The 15,479-nt window shown below is 37.0% G+C and overlaps 1 protein-coding gene across 1 annotated transcript; it reads right to left on the bottom strand.

The window, feature by feature from the left end:
- Positions 1-1,774: 1,774 nt before the first annotated feature.
- Positions 1,775-10,534, bottom strand: LOC128359399 (proline-serine-threonine phosphatase-interacting protein 1-like). The gene is made up of 15 exons (XM_053319896.1): positions 10,342-10,534; positions 9,714-9,814; positions 8,864-8,938; positions 6,042-6,076; positions 5,817-5,923; positions 5,402-5,464; positions 5,177-5,269; positions 4,634-4,679; positions 4,357-4,436; positions 4,052-4,150; positions 3,713-3,809; positions 3,463-3,562; positions 2,779-2,867; positions 2,125-2,231; positions 1,775-1,931 (listed from the first exon to the last, which is right to left on the bottom strand). The coding sequence occupies exons 1-15, from the start codon at positions 10,372-10,374 to the stop codon at positions 1,800-1,802; spliced, it is 1,257 nt and encodes a 418-aa protein (XP_053175871.1). The 5' UTR covers positions 10,375-10,534; the 3' UTR covers positions 1,775-1,799.
- Positions 10,535-15,479: the final 4,945 nt, after the last annotated feature.

Below are 15,479 nucleotides of genomic sequence, written 5' to 3'. Positions count from 1 at the left end.
AGGTTACAATGATGGGGTTGTTTACTCGCCCATAGGTTTGCCTTTACAATGACATGTGTACAGACATTCAGGGACCTCTCAGCAGGATATAGACACAATGAAGCTTCATGCAGTCCAAATTTGGAGTCAAAAGACCAAAAGATGAATTTTTCAGAATTATTTTTCAACAGGTATGTCCATGCGTTTTCCTCAGGTCCTTTTTGGAGACTCCAAATGGACACTTGGTTACCAAAGCTGTATAACCGCAATCAAACACCTATAACTTCACATCCCCTTTGCCTACAATCAAAATCTTGGTCTCTAATGAAAGCTGACGCCATATTATTATTATTATTATTATTATTACATATAACCATATTTTTTTGTTTGGCCATAACTATCTATCTATCTATCTATCTATCTATCTATCTATCTATCTATCTATCTATCTGTCTGTTTATTTTGGTATAAGTCATATGTTAAGTCGAAGAAGAACCAACCGTGTACCAAAATGCCGAGTGCGTAATGATATATGGTTCAACTCTTTTACGCACAGGGCGCACGCCGGTTACGCTTGGAGTTTGTTTATGGACAGCCAAACTGAATAGCTTAGTGTCATACACCGTTGGAAACCTCAGACTATTGGCTAAAAGGTTCTCAACTTCATTTCACCGAATATTTCCATAGGCTAGAACAGCAGTCAATCAAAGCCATGTCGTCATTGTTGTCGGTCACATGTCCTCATTGGCTTTGGAGACATGTACTGCCTAAACCTAAACACCAATTGGCTTGTGTGTGGTGTCGTCAGAAGCAGAAGAGGCTCACGGTCGTAAACATCTAGTCACCTGTACTCTGAGATGGACGCGCAGGTCAGGAAATGACGTAAACGGACCGTATATGGTTTGTTATTTGTGTTATTACGTTACGTGTTGGACTAAATACATGGACATATTGAGGAAAGTATTTCGGTTTTATGGAAACGGATTTCATATTTCACAAGAATGGATATTTGGCGAGCTGTACAGAAAGTCCTGAGTCATAAGATGATCGTTGTGGATAAAGGGAAGACTTTGAAGGTATGTAGCATTATAGCTTTTCTTACTTAGCTCAGGGGCTAGCCGAGCTAATCGCTAATACTATTACGGCTGTGAGCAACCATATAAGTCGTGAGTGGTCTTGAATGAATCAGGACAATCTAAGCTTTCCAACAATGTACGGCATGAATATATATGTTTAAGGGTTGGTGTTTAAAACATTCAGAAGAACGTGTGGCTACCTCCTAACATCCGTCCCGTTCCGTGAACGGAACAGCGTGCGTTAAGAGGTTAATCAAAGTTCAGATTATTAATAATAAAGTGTTGTAATTGTTGCAATGCAGACCTTTGCTTGCACTGGAGTAGTTTTTCTTATATCACCAATATAAACATTTTCTTGTTTGTTCCTCAGACTCAAGTTGAAAAAACAAAGTAATTGAAGCTATTAAAAAAAAATCCATTCAAATCAACACCAGATGGCATTTCATTCTCACATCCTATGTACTGTTTGGGGGGGTAAGACTATTAAAGTCATGAGGTAGAAGGGGTTACACTGCAATATCCTTTTGTGATAAATCAATTAAGACATACTTTTTTTACTAGGTGAATAAATAAGAGATGTCTGATGAAGATATTTCAGATTCAGAAAACAAAATCATTTTTTTTTTTAAAGGAAACCTGATAAGGAAGTATCTGTGCTGTCATTGGTCTTTGGTTTGGATTTGTCTATTTTTCTGTGTGTGTGTGTGTGTGTGTGTGTGTGTGTGTGTGTGTGCGTGCAATAAATCACTTTTTGCCCAGATAGTTTCCTGGCACCAGTCCAGTCAGCCCGTTCTTCTCCACTCTCCACCAGCCATCCGCTCCTTGGTTCAATACTTGGACCACATCCCCTCTGATTATGTCCAGTTCATCCTCTTCCTGACCAGTCAATGTGAACAAAGGTGACAAAAGTTAGTCGCAGATGGACAGTTACAACAATCCATTTTTTAAAATGACTGACATCCTCATCAAACCTAACTATGTCTCAGTAGAACACAATCAAAGTGGCTTCTTGTCTAAATAATACTTAGTAAATAACTGTGTGACTAAATGATTCACTCTTATTGATCACCTGTGCAGCGTATGGATAATGCACAATGTAGCTGTCTTCATCAGGTGCAACTGATGACAGTGAGGCTGCTGGTTCGAGGCCTGGTAGGGGTGCATAACCTTCAAACGCTACAACAGGCAATTGCAAATGCAAAACGTTAGTGTACAGTTGAGTACAGTACATCAAGTGACATTCAATTCCAATCACGAGTCATGGGTTTTCATTTATTTATAATGATAAAACATTGAATCCCACAAAAGGTTATCTCTTTTGCCACACATATAGTGAGTTATTACCAATATCTCACCTTCATTGTGTGTAATTTTCTTTCATTTAAATTAATTTAATACATTTTTTAAAATGTATTTTTTAATTTCATGTAATTCATTTTTTGGCTTTATTTATAAAACTATTTGAATGATCATGAAAGATTGACTACTGTGTCATGATTTTTATTTCAACATGTCTACATTTTCTTTGCTTTTAAATCTTGTGTTCACTGTTGTGTAAGTTACAATTTTCATTGTAAAAAAGATTTAGGAACTAAAAAGCTGAACTGGTCATTATACTCCACCATACTGTGTAAGATGACCTAATAACATACTGATGATCTTGCTTAATGTTCTTCTCATTCAAGAATACATATCTATAAAATGATAAATATACAGTACTCACATTCGCCATTAGATGTCAGCGTGGATCGTGACTTTTGAGGACTGTCACCGTTAATCCTCAAAGAACTTCCCAAAAAGGCATCAGATTGCCTATGAGGTTCGAGGGGGATATTTAAGTTACACACAGTAGCTCCCAGAAAACACAAAACTAGGCCAAAAAAATCTCTCTGCTGCTTGTGGTTAGATTTTGTTTCATTGAGTCAAAATTAAAGAAAGAGGTGGTTATTGTCTTAAGGAACCAAAAATGTAGGTAGAAAGCATTCATCATTATCATAATTAAGTTTTTATTAGATCAAAAGCCTTTGCTTGTTACTTCTCCACTCAATGATAATTAAGCAGCATTGCACATTTGATCAAATTATCATAGTCATAATTCTAAAGATATAGAGGTCATGTATTCAAGTTATATATAGCCCTTGTCACAACAACTGAGCTGTTGGTTTTTTGTCCCCCTCTGCAAATTTTTTTTTAGCCCATCTATGCTCCCACTCACTGCCTGTGTGAAATATATGTCACACCTCTAGTTCATTCTAATAAGATGTACAGAAGAAAGATGCACTAAGAGGGACTGGCCTTTTCATTGTAACTACAAACACAACCTTACACTGCTCGTGTTATTCTCTTAAACTCCTAACTACTACCAATCTCCTCTCAATTCCCACCACCCCTAGTTAGTTTGTCACACCTCCTCATCATCATGTCTTCCTCTCCTCCTGTGAAATGAGCTTGACCGTTGCTGTCCCTGGACGTCTCCCTTGGGTAGTAGCTCTCAAATACTATGGGGTCTATGAGAAGAAAACAGTGAGATTTTTTTAATTTTTTGAGAAGCCTGTGGGTCCATTGAAATAGAAAGATTAGAAGTTGTTTTGCTGTCTTATCCAGTTCTTTTGTAGTGGCACTTTTTTCATTTTTCTCTTCGAGATTGTCACTCTCACCTGGCGGACTCTGTGCTGTCGTTTTCATCTCTATGAAGTAGTTGATGTCTGTGATGATGTCACACCGTTCCAGGACCTTCCTCACCTCCTCATAAAGCTGATTTAACAAGAGGAGGAAATCAGAATTGTGCAGCTTTCTTGTTTAGTTCAGTAGTAAAATGTGGCATATAATCTCAAACCAAACCCAAATAGACCTTGATGTGAGCTATAATGAGCTATTCTGACCATGTGGCTGAATTTAAACCAAGTGTTAAAATGAAACATGCTTCTAACCTAAATTCAGCTTTTGTACACAGAAGTTATTAAAACTATACAGAAATAAAGAGGAGCTGAGCGCACCTCATCGTCTTTGACACACTGCATGGAGAAATGATTGCAGTGGTCCCACATAGCACACCTGAGCATGCTGATGCGATCTCCCTCTAGTTGTTGGAATACCTTTAAAACAAACAGATTGACAAGGCAGTTTGACAAAGTATATTACGACCTCATTGTGGGTTCATTATATTTTTAGCTTGCTCCATACACATTAATGTGTATTTCTTCATTGGTCAGCAGCAGGAGGGTGTTATGACTAGAATCCTTTTGCAGATAAAATGGTGAGGTATGAAACAGTTAAGTAACATGAATGTAATCTACTGTACCTCACATGTGCTTTTGTGTGTTTCTTCCCAGTCCTGACGAACATTTTCTAGTTGTACAATGTTGGTAAAGTACAGCTTCTCTGTGAGAGATTCGAAAACCATTTTAAACAGTTATACTTACAAATCAGCTTAAATTGAGTACTTCTAATCTAAGAAGTAAGAATCTCTGTAGTAAATGTGGTAAATGTGCTGAGATATTATATTAATACTCAGAGATACAATTGTATGCTGGTTATAAATATACATTTTGCAGCTGAAACATGACTGTGGGTCATACCTGCGTCATTGGCTGTCTGTCTGCAATGCTTGGCCCTGTGACGTGCCTGTGAACAAAATGCTGTATCACACAGGAAGCTACACGACTGGTGTGACAAGCTCTGATCAAGAGCCAGAGAGACTTTAAACTTAAACATTTAAATACATTTTAGAAAAGTTTTTCATGAACATACTGATTAGATATAATCAGTCATTTGGGGAATTTCCAATATTTACATTTAAAGAGATGACAGATACATATACTGCAGATAGTGTACAGCTACAGAAGGTCCATCCACTAATGTTGCTCTGTTATGAGGTGTGATCTTGTATTTGATGACCAGAATACACTTTTATCTAAAGTACATCCTGTAAAACCCATGAGGTGTGAGTGACCTCCTCAGTCTTAGCTTACATTGAAGTGATGGTCATTTTTGTGGTGAGGCTAAATGCAAAGATGAAGGTTTAAATAAAATATCTTTAAAAATGTGCATTTGAATCCTGTTAAATGCAGATCCTCTCCACACTGGTCTACCATCATTACTATAGTGACATATATTTGTACCTTCTCTGGGTGTTTGGTGGCAGCAGCTGACTTCTCAAACCCCTGATCGGCCTCATCCGCCTCCTTGCATTTCAGCTCATAGTTCCTCTTAGCCTGGGAGAAAGAGAAACAGAAAGCACAAGGACAGGAAGAGCTGTGCACTGTTTCTGTTCACACCAGTGATTGGCATACTAGTAGTACTAATAGTATTACATCAAATCACAATGTATCTGGTTCTATTCTTACCTCCATGGTTTTCTTGAACAAAGAAACCTTTTTCTTCTGAACCTTATCCATGATGCTTTCAAACTAGGAAAGGAAAAATATCTTGCATGTAATATTTCCATGTACTGAATATGTTGAGCCACCACTTACACAGTGTCAATGAAAACTGAATAATGTACAGATAAAGGAGATGTGGTAGTAATGTAAGCTAAAGAGGATTTATTGCATTAATGTTGTATTGAATTGTACTGATGTACCTATTAAACTGGTAGCTGACTGTATTACAGCTATTAGACTTCTGTATTAGGGTTTAACAAAGTTGACTGAATTTAGTACACCATCAAACCTTACATTAAGATTGTCATGGCAATCCAACCTCACTTATGTGTTTGTGTGGAATGAGTCAGTTGTGAAGCAAAAAAAAAAATCCCGCTACCTTCTTCCTCTGCTCTTTTTGACGTTCTCTGAATGTCTCAATCTTTTTCACCTCCTCTTTCAATATATCAGAGAGCTGGATGTGAAAGTTACCAATGTTCTCCATTTCTGCAGCCAGAAGTATCAACACAGCAAAATGAAAAAAATACATAAACAAGACTAATAGCAGCAGTATTAAGTGCTTATGTAGGATAATTCCACTGGGAAAAAGATTGGATGAACTTACGTGTTTTTAATTGTTCGAGGGATTCTCTTAAGGTACTGAAAAAAATGCACAGTTATAATTGGAGGTGATTCAGCGACAGTCTGCAATTTGTTTCCAAGCAAAACACATCTTTAAATTCAATTTGATAAAGAGTGGGTGTGTTTACAATTCTTATGGCTCTTCCTGAAGGATAGAGATTGGATTAGTCTTTTATATGTATTTCCTCACACTTACAAGGTGTCTTATGAAGTTTGATATAAAAGACCTTTGAATTTATATAATATTGCAATTGCATTTGATATTTTGGCTGGATGTTGAATTTTTGCACCTCAGAGACACACCATCACACATCAACGTGTCGGTTGCTATTCTGGATCATATATTATAGTCAATCTGCACTTCAGGAATACAAGAAATTGCCAAACACACTAAACCTTAATTTAGGAATCTGTCAAAAATCAGTTGAATTATTACTGTGATGACAATCGATTGAAATATTTTTTCAGGAGTTCACTTTAACATATTATTACCCAGGCTTCATGTCATTGGGGTTTGCAATTAAAATGTATGTTGTCTTATGATAATAACAAAAACTCTTGTATGTGACTTCCAGCATAATTTATTGTCTATTATTACTCTAAGAAAAACTTTTTCAATTTCTACTTCATTTATCATGAGTCTCTTATTTGAGTAAAATGATTTCACTTTACAGTGTTAGTTCATTAGAACATCCATTAGATCCAATTTTTTCCCCAATGTATCTAAACGTTGTTCCACAACAAAATGCATTTGAATCATCTGCAAATAATATAGATCTTAATATTTTTGGAAACCTTTAATTTATCATGTATGTACATAAAGTGGACAATAAAGTTTTATTCTATTCTATTCTATTCTATTCTATTCTATTCTATTCTATTCTATTCTATTCTGTAAACAACAATGGTCCCAATCTACTTATTTAAACGTATTGATACCTATTCTCCTTTTCTCTTCTTGTTGTAATTTGTCAGTAATAAGTCATTATCAAAGTCATTATCAGTATCAAATACTTTTTTGAGATCTAGGAATACCTCCACTGCATATTCTCTATTTGCTATTGCAGTTGTCATTTCCTCTACAAATTCCTGAGTGCTAACAAAGCTATCCTATTACATTATATTTTGCAATGAATTCATCTAATCTTTTATGTAATATTGTGGAAGTAAGGCTAGAGGTCTGTAATATGTACACTGTTTATGTTACTTTGAAATACACCAGTTTTTAAAGACTCATTACAAATATGCAAAAAATGTTTCACACACACTCAATAATAATTTGAACTATAACCATATCAATTCCATTTCTTTCTTTTTCATCTCTTCTTCTTATAAACATTGGTTTATTTATATTTATAGCTTAACTTTCCACATCATCTCTATTAATAGTCTTTGCAATTCCCTTAGCCAAACCAGGACCAACACCAACAAAAGAAAAAAAAGCATTACATTAATCTGCAACTAAATAAAAAAAACAAACATATTCTATTAATGAAATTAACAAAACAGTCTTCTACATCTCTAAAACAACATATTGAATGTATATGAGATGGATGATCATTGTAAGACAGGGTATGACATGATACGTATGTTGTTTTTGACTAATGTTGTTTTGTTTGTTTTATTCTCATAGTGAACTCGAGGACAGAAAATTGCAGTATTCATCTTAACATTAAATTAACGTTAAGATTAGGAGTTGATAAGTATTCACTTCTTCCTTCTCCTTTTTGGGTATGACATATGTTGAAATATGTTGTGTATTGAGAGTTTGCTGTAAATTTGGATAGGTCATTCTTATTTTGTTTTTTTATTTTTTATTTTTTATTCCTTAACATGTTTGAAATCAAATCTATCTATCTATCTATCTATCTATCTATCTATCTATCTATCTATCTATCTATCTATCTATCTATCTATCTATCTATCTATCAAAGTAGCTATCAACTGTATAAATACAACCTAATGGTAAGTTCATGAAGGGTTGTTTCTCACCGTGCTATTTTTGACCAATGTGTTCCTTCCTATTTCTTCCTAAGAACATTCAGTCAAAGCAGCTCAGTGCAACTTGTGACCGCAACTGTGTAACTGCTGGTGGACTAAGCAAAGTGTCAACAATGCACCACTATGAGAACTATTGTTGCTCATTAACTTGGCCCACTTAATATTAGACAGCAAGGAGATTAAAACCTATTAACATCCAGACCTTTTCACACTTACACCAAACTTTTAACATTGCAATAACACTAAATGGTGTTACCATAAGGTCATGTTATTTTTAACACATATAACTTTTTCTAAAATGTTCACGTCTTGTTTTCACACCCTGTCTTTCTTTAAAAAAAATATCACATAAAACTCTAGAAAGCTTTTTAGTTTTAATTTCCCATAATGTCCCCCTATGGCAAGGAGTTGCAGTTAGGCCTTTTAGAGTATAGTCAGTTCTGTGGATGCAGATGACAAACAGAACAGGAAACTGGCAACAAACAATGACCTACTGTGTAGTGAGAGAGGGGTTGCCTGCTGCAGTTACACACACAGAGAGACATGCAGAGTATCTATTTTTTCACTCAGACACAGACAGTGTGCGTTGTGTAAAACCAGTATGACTCATAGGTGCTTGACTGATTTTTTTATACTTCATGTTGCGGGTCATCTCAAATAGCATTAAAAGTGTCCCGAATTGACCTTATGTTTTGGGGAAAAAAGTATACATGTGCAGTTTTTCCAAGCAACAATTAATCTATATTCCATATACTTATGTTGACATGGTAAATAATACTGAATATATGGTGACAGTTTATTTACCTGATCTCTGAGTGTCCTCCAGCCTTACGAGCAATAGTCACCAGTTCCTTCCCATACTTCTCCTCTGCTAGTGCTCTGTGCATTATGAACAGACAGATACAACATTCATGATTTGTGTGTCATATTTGTCTTCTAACAAAAGGGACATGTTATGCATTGACTCTGTAGCACTAAGAAACTCAGCCAGAGCATCACCATTTAACAACAAGAACCACTTAATGTGTTATGTTATGTAATTTGGTACTAATAACAAGTCAATGTTATTTCTGTGAGATTCTTTTGAGAGAGATTTGGTTACAACCCAAGGTTTACCTTGTATGCACCTACTTTTATCATTTACTATATTCTTTATATAGTATTCAGTGTTTATGTTGATGCTGAATATTTATACCTCAGAGACACACCATCTTATACATGTCGGCACATTTTAAAGTCATTCTGCACTTCAGGAATAAAAGAAATTGCCTAACACACTAAACCTTAATTTCAAGAATCTGTCAAAAATCAGTTAAGTTGTTAATCTACTGTGATGACAAGAGTGATGAGACTTGTTAAATCAAATTACTACTAGTATATATTTTTACAGAAGTTCACTTGAACATATTATCACCCAGGCTTCATGTTGTTGGGGGTTATTGGGGGTTGCAATTAAAATGCATGTTGTCATACGATAATGACAAAGCCACAATTGTATAGTGAATTGTTTGTTGTAGCTATATTTAGTTAGATTTAGATTTATCTTATTGTGTCATAGTGTTAATTACACGACAATCACTGAAATAAGTCAGGTGGCAGTTTCAAGGATTTCATAGCTATTTCCGTATTAATGGTCGCTTTTGGTTGAAGCTACCTCATCTTTAAAAGTTCCTCCATATCTTTGCATATTTGCCTTCCATCTCGTAACCTCTGGATCACAGTGTCATACCCAGCATGACAAGTAAAATCCGTCCCCTATGGAGAAGACAGAGAAAAATTGCAGAAATGTTTAACAGTTATTGCAACATGTTCCTTTAGTCAACCCTGGAAGTCACTATGTGGTGAAAATGCAGAACTAGCACTTGTAGTATATATCTGACATGAACACATTCTCAGTACTTCATCAAACTGCTTCTTATCTAAAGAGTCAAATAAGGCTTAAGCACATTATGGCTGATGAAGGACGTGAAACACAGACTAAGAACTATTTGTAGGGTTTTTGATGTACAACTCACCAATACTTTCTTAGTTATGAGACAATAATGTACTTTATACAGTATACCAATGACAGTTTCTATCGCATACCATAAAAATCTAAGTTTTGTTTTGCTTTGCAGGTACTTTTAAAGATCTGAATAATAAAGAAGTTAAATTGTAGCTTACTCGGCATGTGGATTTAACATAAAAAACATGATAAATTAATGCATGATGACCCATGCTCTCTCTCAACACGATCAGCTTAACCAAAGCACAAGACCACATTGAGATAAAAAGGAACTTACCCAGAAAGCATTCTTAAACATCAAAGGAGTCATCTCTGTTACTTCCTTGAAATGTAGTCGCTTTCCTCAGTGTGAACTTGTACCTCACAGCTTTTCTTAAAAAATAAACTCCTATCAACAACTTAAATAAAGTTATCAAAAGTCTTAAGATACTTGACCAACTAAACTGTGTTTAAAGCTGTGACTGCTCCCAGCACCAGTGAGTCATTTTGAATGAGGAAGAGCTCGTGCCCCATGATGTCACTGACCACAGTCAGCTCAGCCCTGCGTGAGACAGGTCTCTTTCATTGTCATATGTTGGTTAACACCTAACATATTGTTTGAAGATGATAAAAAATGTTATTACATCATTTGAATATGTATGCTTATATAATGTGTGTGATTGCTGATGATCTTTTAGGTGCAGGACTGGTGAATAAACTGTTGGTTTGGTCATTTACATTGACACACACACAGATATACAGTGTGGTTTCAGTCAGCTTTTGATATGATACTGGGACTGACAGCTGAAGGTTTACCAGTTTCTGGTTAGACTTGTAGTTGGGTTTAAATTTGTCATCATTGTCATCTTATATTATTCAAATTAATAAACATTTACATACACATATGTCAACACAAATATCTTAATACACTTAATTAATTAGCTAAGGCACCCATTGTATTGTATTTGTCATATTAACTATATGTTTGCTTCTGGTAGTTTTTTATTTATTTAATCATTCTTGTAATGTCACTGGTTAAGTTGTTTTGATGTAGAGAAATTATGGGACAAAAAATTTCTTCCACCAGTTGTTTTGCATGTGTTCCTGTGATTACCAGAAGGGGGCGACACAGACCTGTCTAAGATGTTTTAACAAAAAGTATTATAAGGGATTGAACTATCCCATTACACATAGTAGTTCTTAAATCACAGCAGGGGCTCAGGACATAAAATCCAAAATCTCTCAGTCCAGCTGAGATTATACAATATGTGCCTCAGGCATTTCTCAGGGAGGACATGGAGACACGTGATTGAGCACACAGAAGCTTATTATTGATTTTCAAAGTGAGGAGAAGAACAGACTATGTCTCTCACTAGTCGCTCAATGAGATGTGTGAAAATCTTTGGCTCCCTCACAAAGCTGGGGGATCATTCTGTTGCACACCTAACGGCATGTCAAAGGGACAGTACAAATCAATACAGCTTACTGAGAATAATTGAGTAACTATTTGTTTTATATTTGCATGTTATTTTATGTTGTTTTATATTTGTGTTTCTACTATTTGATTGTGAACCACTTACATGCAGTCATGCATGTATTGCACCAGCCAGATTGATTGATTAATGGATTGGACAGCACTGTATAATAAGTATATAACATGTCAGATTCCTGTGTGGTAGATGCAGATTTTATGGGTTTAAAGTGAAATATTTCAAACAGAGAAACACATTTCAAATTTAATTCCATACATTTTCCTGCATAAATTATATATATATATATTATATTATTTGGCTATTTTACATTATGTGTTATTATTTTAAAGTTTTTTTCATGTCTTTTTCATATATTGTACAACTGAGCACCGTTTGACCAAATTAAACTTTTACTTCTTAATCTTGAACCAGGGATTATAGCTCGCCATCATTCTGAAGTGGCCATCTTTTGGTTCAAGAGAGTGTAACCCACTTGGAAAACCAAACATCTACCAGTTAGAGCGTCAGTAATCTTCCCAGGCCAGAGATGACTGGTCTTACAAGTTTTCACATCGAAATGACTGAATCCATGGTGCTTGGCCTTCGCTGTGACCCCATTTGAGGCCTGTAATGGAGGGACAAGCTCTGGGAATCAGCTGTGCAGCCAAGGCCTGAACACACTATCACACACTAGGGTTGCAGAACACACACACACACACTACAGTTTCCTATCCATTGCCCGCTCTCTCTCCCTCACACTCCCAGGAGTGGCAGTTATTGAACTGTGACAAACGAGCCGTGTCAGACCAGCCCCCCTACCTGGGGGATTGGCTAAATGACCTTTCCATTACCCAACCACTGCTGTATTCCCCCTCCACAGATAGAGTTACACACGCAGCCACACAGCCCATTTGCCAGGGCCGGTGTCACCGTCATTGCCATTAGGAACTGCTACATATTTCTGTGCATTCAGACACACATTTTATTTTATTTTATTTTATTTTATTTTATACCTAAGCTTGCAGATCATGTTACATGAAACACATGTCTGCTGAGAGATAAACATGTGAGACCAGAGGAGTTTTTGCCTGGTTGCTCGAGTTTGTGCACATGTGCGGGTCTATGCTTGCATTTATGTGTGTGTGTGTGTGTGTGTGTGTGTGTGTGTGTGTGTGTATGTGTGTGTGTGTGTGTGTGTGTGTGGGCCTCTGGCCGGCAGACTGTGTGACTTAACTCGTTTTCACACATTCTTCATCCTCCATTCTTGCTAATCCCCTGTTGACCATTGGCACCAGCCCTGAATCTCACCAGATACTTTAGGGAACAAGTCTGAGGAGAAGAATGAAGAAGGGGTTGAGAGGAGTGGAGTGGAAAGGTTAAAAGTGGATGAAAGAGTAGAGAGAGAGGGAAAGGATGGGCAAAGAGGATGCAAGAGGAAAAGGATGAAGTACAGAAGAGAATGTGTGATCAAAGGGAACGGAAAGAAATAATAAAGAAAAAATGGGAGCTGAATTGAGCAGGAGAGTGCGTAGCCCTTAACTGACTGCTGCTGCCTGTTGGATAGGAATGCAATGAAGTGCGTCCTTGGCCACATTAGTGGGAACCTGTTAGGAAGCTGACAGATGGAGAGCTAATGATGTGTAGGCACAAGGGCAGGGCCTGTAGTTGCTAGTGAGATGATCTGTAGTGGCTGTCATAATACAGCGGAAAACCAACAGCTGAGGGAGGAGAATAAGGAGGAGGTGGAAAAGGATAGAGCAGAATCACGCTAACCCCAGAGAACGAGCCATGAGTCTTTCTCACGTTTGATCTACGTCTGGCTTCAAATGAAACATTTATTAGCTGTCCTAATCCTTAGTATTACTGCTAAGAACACCAGCCTTAATCAATTTGATCCTCATGTGTCTGTTGGTCCCCAATGGAATTCCCTGGACACTGGGATGATGGGACACACACATACACATGTCTTTTATGCATATTTGTGTTGATTTTCCCCATCATAAATATTTGATTAGCACTGATGTCACACATGCAATCATGCCCATGTTTGTGTTTATTTGATTATTTTAAAATGTGCCTTGATGCCTGAATACTTAACTGACTTTTTAAGTATGTAGTGGTATTAGATCGTAGGATTTTGAATACATGACACAAATGTGTGTCTTTCTGCATTTAAATTGGAGGTGAGCCCTATAAGAGGGATGCATGCCATAGACCATTCCCTCTTCGTCCTGTTCCTCTCTCTTTCCCCCACATGGGCCCTTCAACAGATTGGATTTTGCTCAAGGCAGTTTTCTCCACAGGGTCCTCTTCTGTTGCCTCAATGTTCCTGGATTTCTTTTCTTACACCTTCTGACTATCTGCACCTCTCCTCTCCTCTCCTCTCCTCTCCTCTCTTCTCCTCTCCTACTCTACTCTCGTCCTCTATTCTACTCTCCTCCCCTCTCCTCTCACTTCATGCTGTCACATCAGTTTTTTCACCTCCTAAATCCTTCCCTTCTGCCTGTGTCACCATCTACCCCTCTCCTCTCAACTCCCTCGTGTTCTCTTTTTCTTTCTCACTCCCCCCTTTTCCTTTCACTCTTTCTCTCTCCAGCATCTACATGTTCCTAGTTCTGATAGTCTCTTGTGACCTAGTCTTTTACCACCCCATGCAGCTCATTTGTGCGTATGTGTGCATGATGTGTCTACTCGTGCACATACCTGCATGTGTCTATCCATGTGTGTGTTGTAAAGCCAGAAAGGGAATACTGCTAATTTGCTAAGTGGTTTCACCCAACTGACAGAGGACAGAGATTCTGCTTGGCTTCACTCCTCTTGATCCAGGCCACAAGGGGAGTCAAAGTCTGCCCAGATGCAGGCCAACACATGCGGCCACTCAGTCTGGACCAGCTCACTTCTTTGCTTTGTTGTTTCTGTTCAAAGGGTTCAAATGGATTTTTGGACTTTGTGTGTGGGCATGCGTGTAGGTGTGTGCAAGTTTAGTATATTTTTGCTCAATGGGAGTTAGTGTGTGCCAGAACATACTCCCCTTTGTGTGTGTTTGCTTGTTTGATTAAAAAGGATATAAAGGTAAAACTACCCTGTGGCTTGATGTACTGATAGAAATGTATCATGAGATTTATGTTTCTCTATTGAACTTGTTTTCCACTTCTGTGTCTAACTACTGTAATACAGTAATCATATTTTTAATGAAATGGTTTGTAATGAAAACACGGTAATAGTGCTGAGATTTCATATGCATTGATCATCTATTTAATAAGTCATATTAAAACTTCACTGGTTTTGCTGATAACTGAATCTGCCACCAAGCTCTGTCAAAGACCTTTTTAACCACATCAGTTCCAGGTGCTTGAACATGTTGGGGTGATTTCAACTAGCTGGGAGATTAGGATGTATAAAACTAAGTCTCCTTTTATTGACTAGATTAATTGTAGGTCTGTTGAATAGAATAAAAATGGTGATTTAATTATTTTCTTGCTTTGAAACTATTATACATTTTGAAAGCCACCTGCTCTTTCACGCAGATGTTGATGTCATGCATGATGTGAGTTCAACTTGTGGCACAAACTTGAACCCTAACAACAGTGCATATACAGAACAGCAGGTGGGGCTGTTGAGTTTCTAAATTAGTTTTTTGAGTTTCCTGCATCTTGTCTCTGTCCACATCCAGCACACACAGGAACAGTGTTAACCCAGAGAAACACAAATAACACTCACAAAGGCAAAATGCACTCAGATTATTGAATTCTTTTTAATGTTTTTTATTTTTTTGAAATTTGTTTTACTTTCTCTGATGAATATAAACAAAAAAAACAACAACTCTGCATCATTTTTGCATCTGGAAGCTTTCCATTATAACCACATTCTGCTACTGTATAACAGGCCTGAGTGGCTTCACTGCTGCAAGAGTTGTCTTGTTTAAGGGCACTGCACCATTATTTAATAAAACCCAACCCATTTA

This window comes from Scomber japonicus, chromosome 1, assembly GCF_027409825.1.
Source record: "Scomber japonicus isolate fScoJap1 chromosome 1, fScoJap1.pri, whole genome shotgun sequence".
Taxonomy (NCBI): Eukaryota; Metazoa; Chordata; class Actinopteri; order Scombriformes; family Scombridae; genus Scomber; species Scomber japonicus.
This window is presented reverse-complemented; position numbering and strand designations above follow the sequence as displayed.

Coding starts and splice junctions, on each gene's coding strand:
- LOC128359399 (XM_053319896.1), bottom strand. CDS start 10,374: ATGACTCCTTTGATGTTTAAGAATGCTTTCTGG. Junction 5,465..5,816: donor AAAAAGAGCAGAGGAAGAAG/GTAGCGGGATTT, acceptor TTCCTTTCCTAG/TTTGAAAGCATCATGGATAA. Junction 2,232..2,778: donor GCTGACATCTAATGGCGAAT/GTGAGTACTGTA, acceptor TGCCTGTTGTAG/CGTTTGAAGGTTATGCACCC.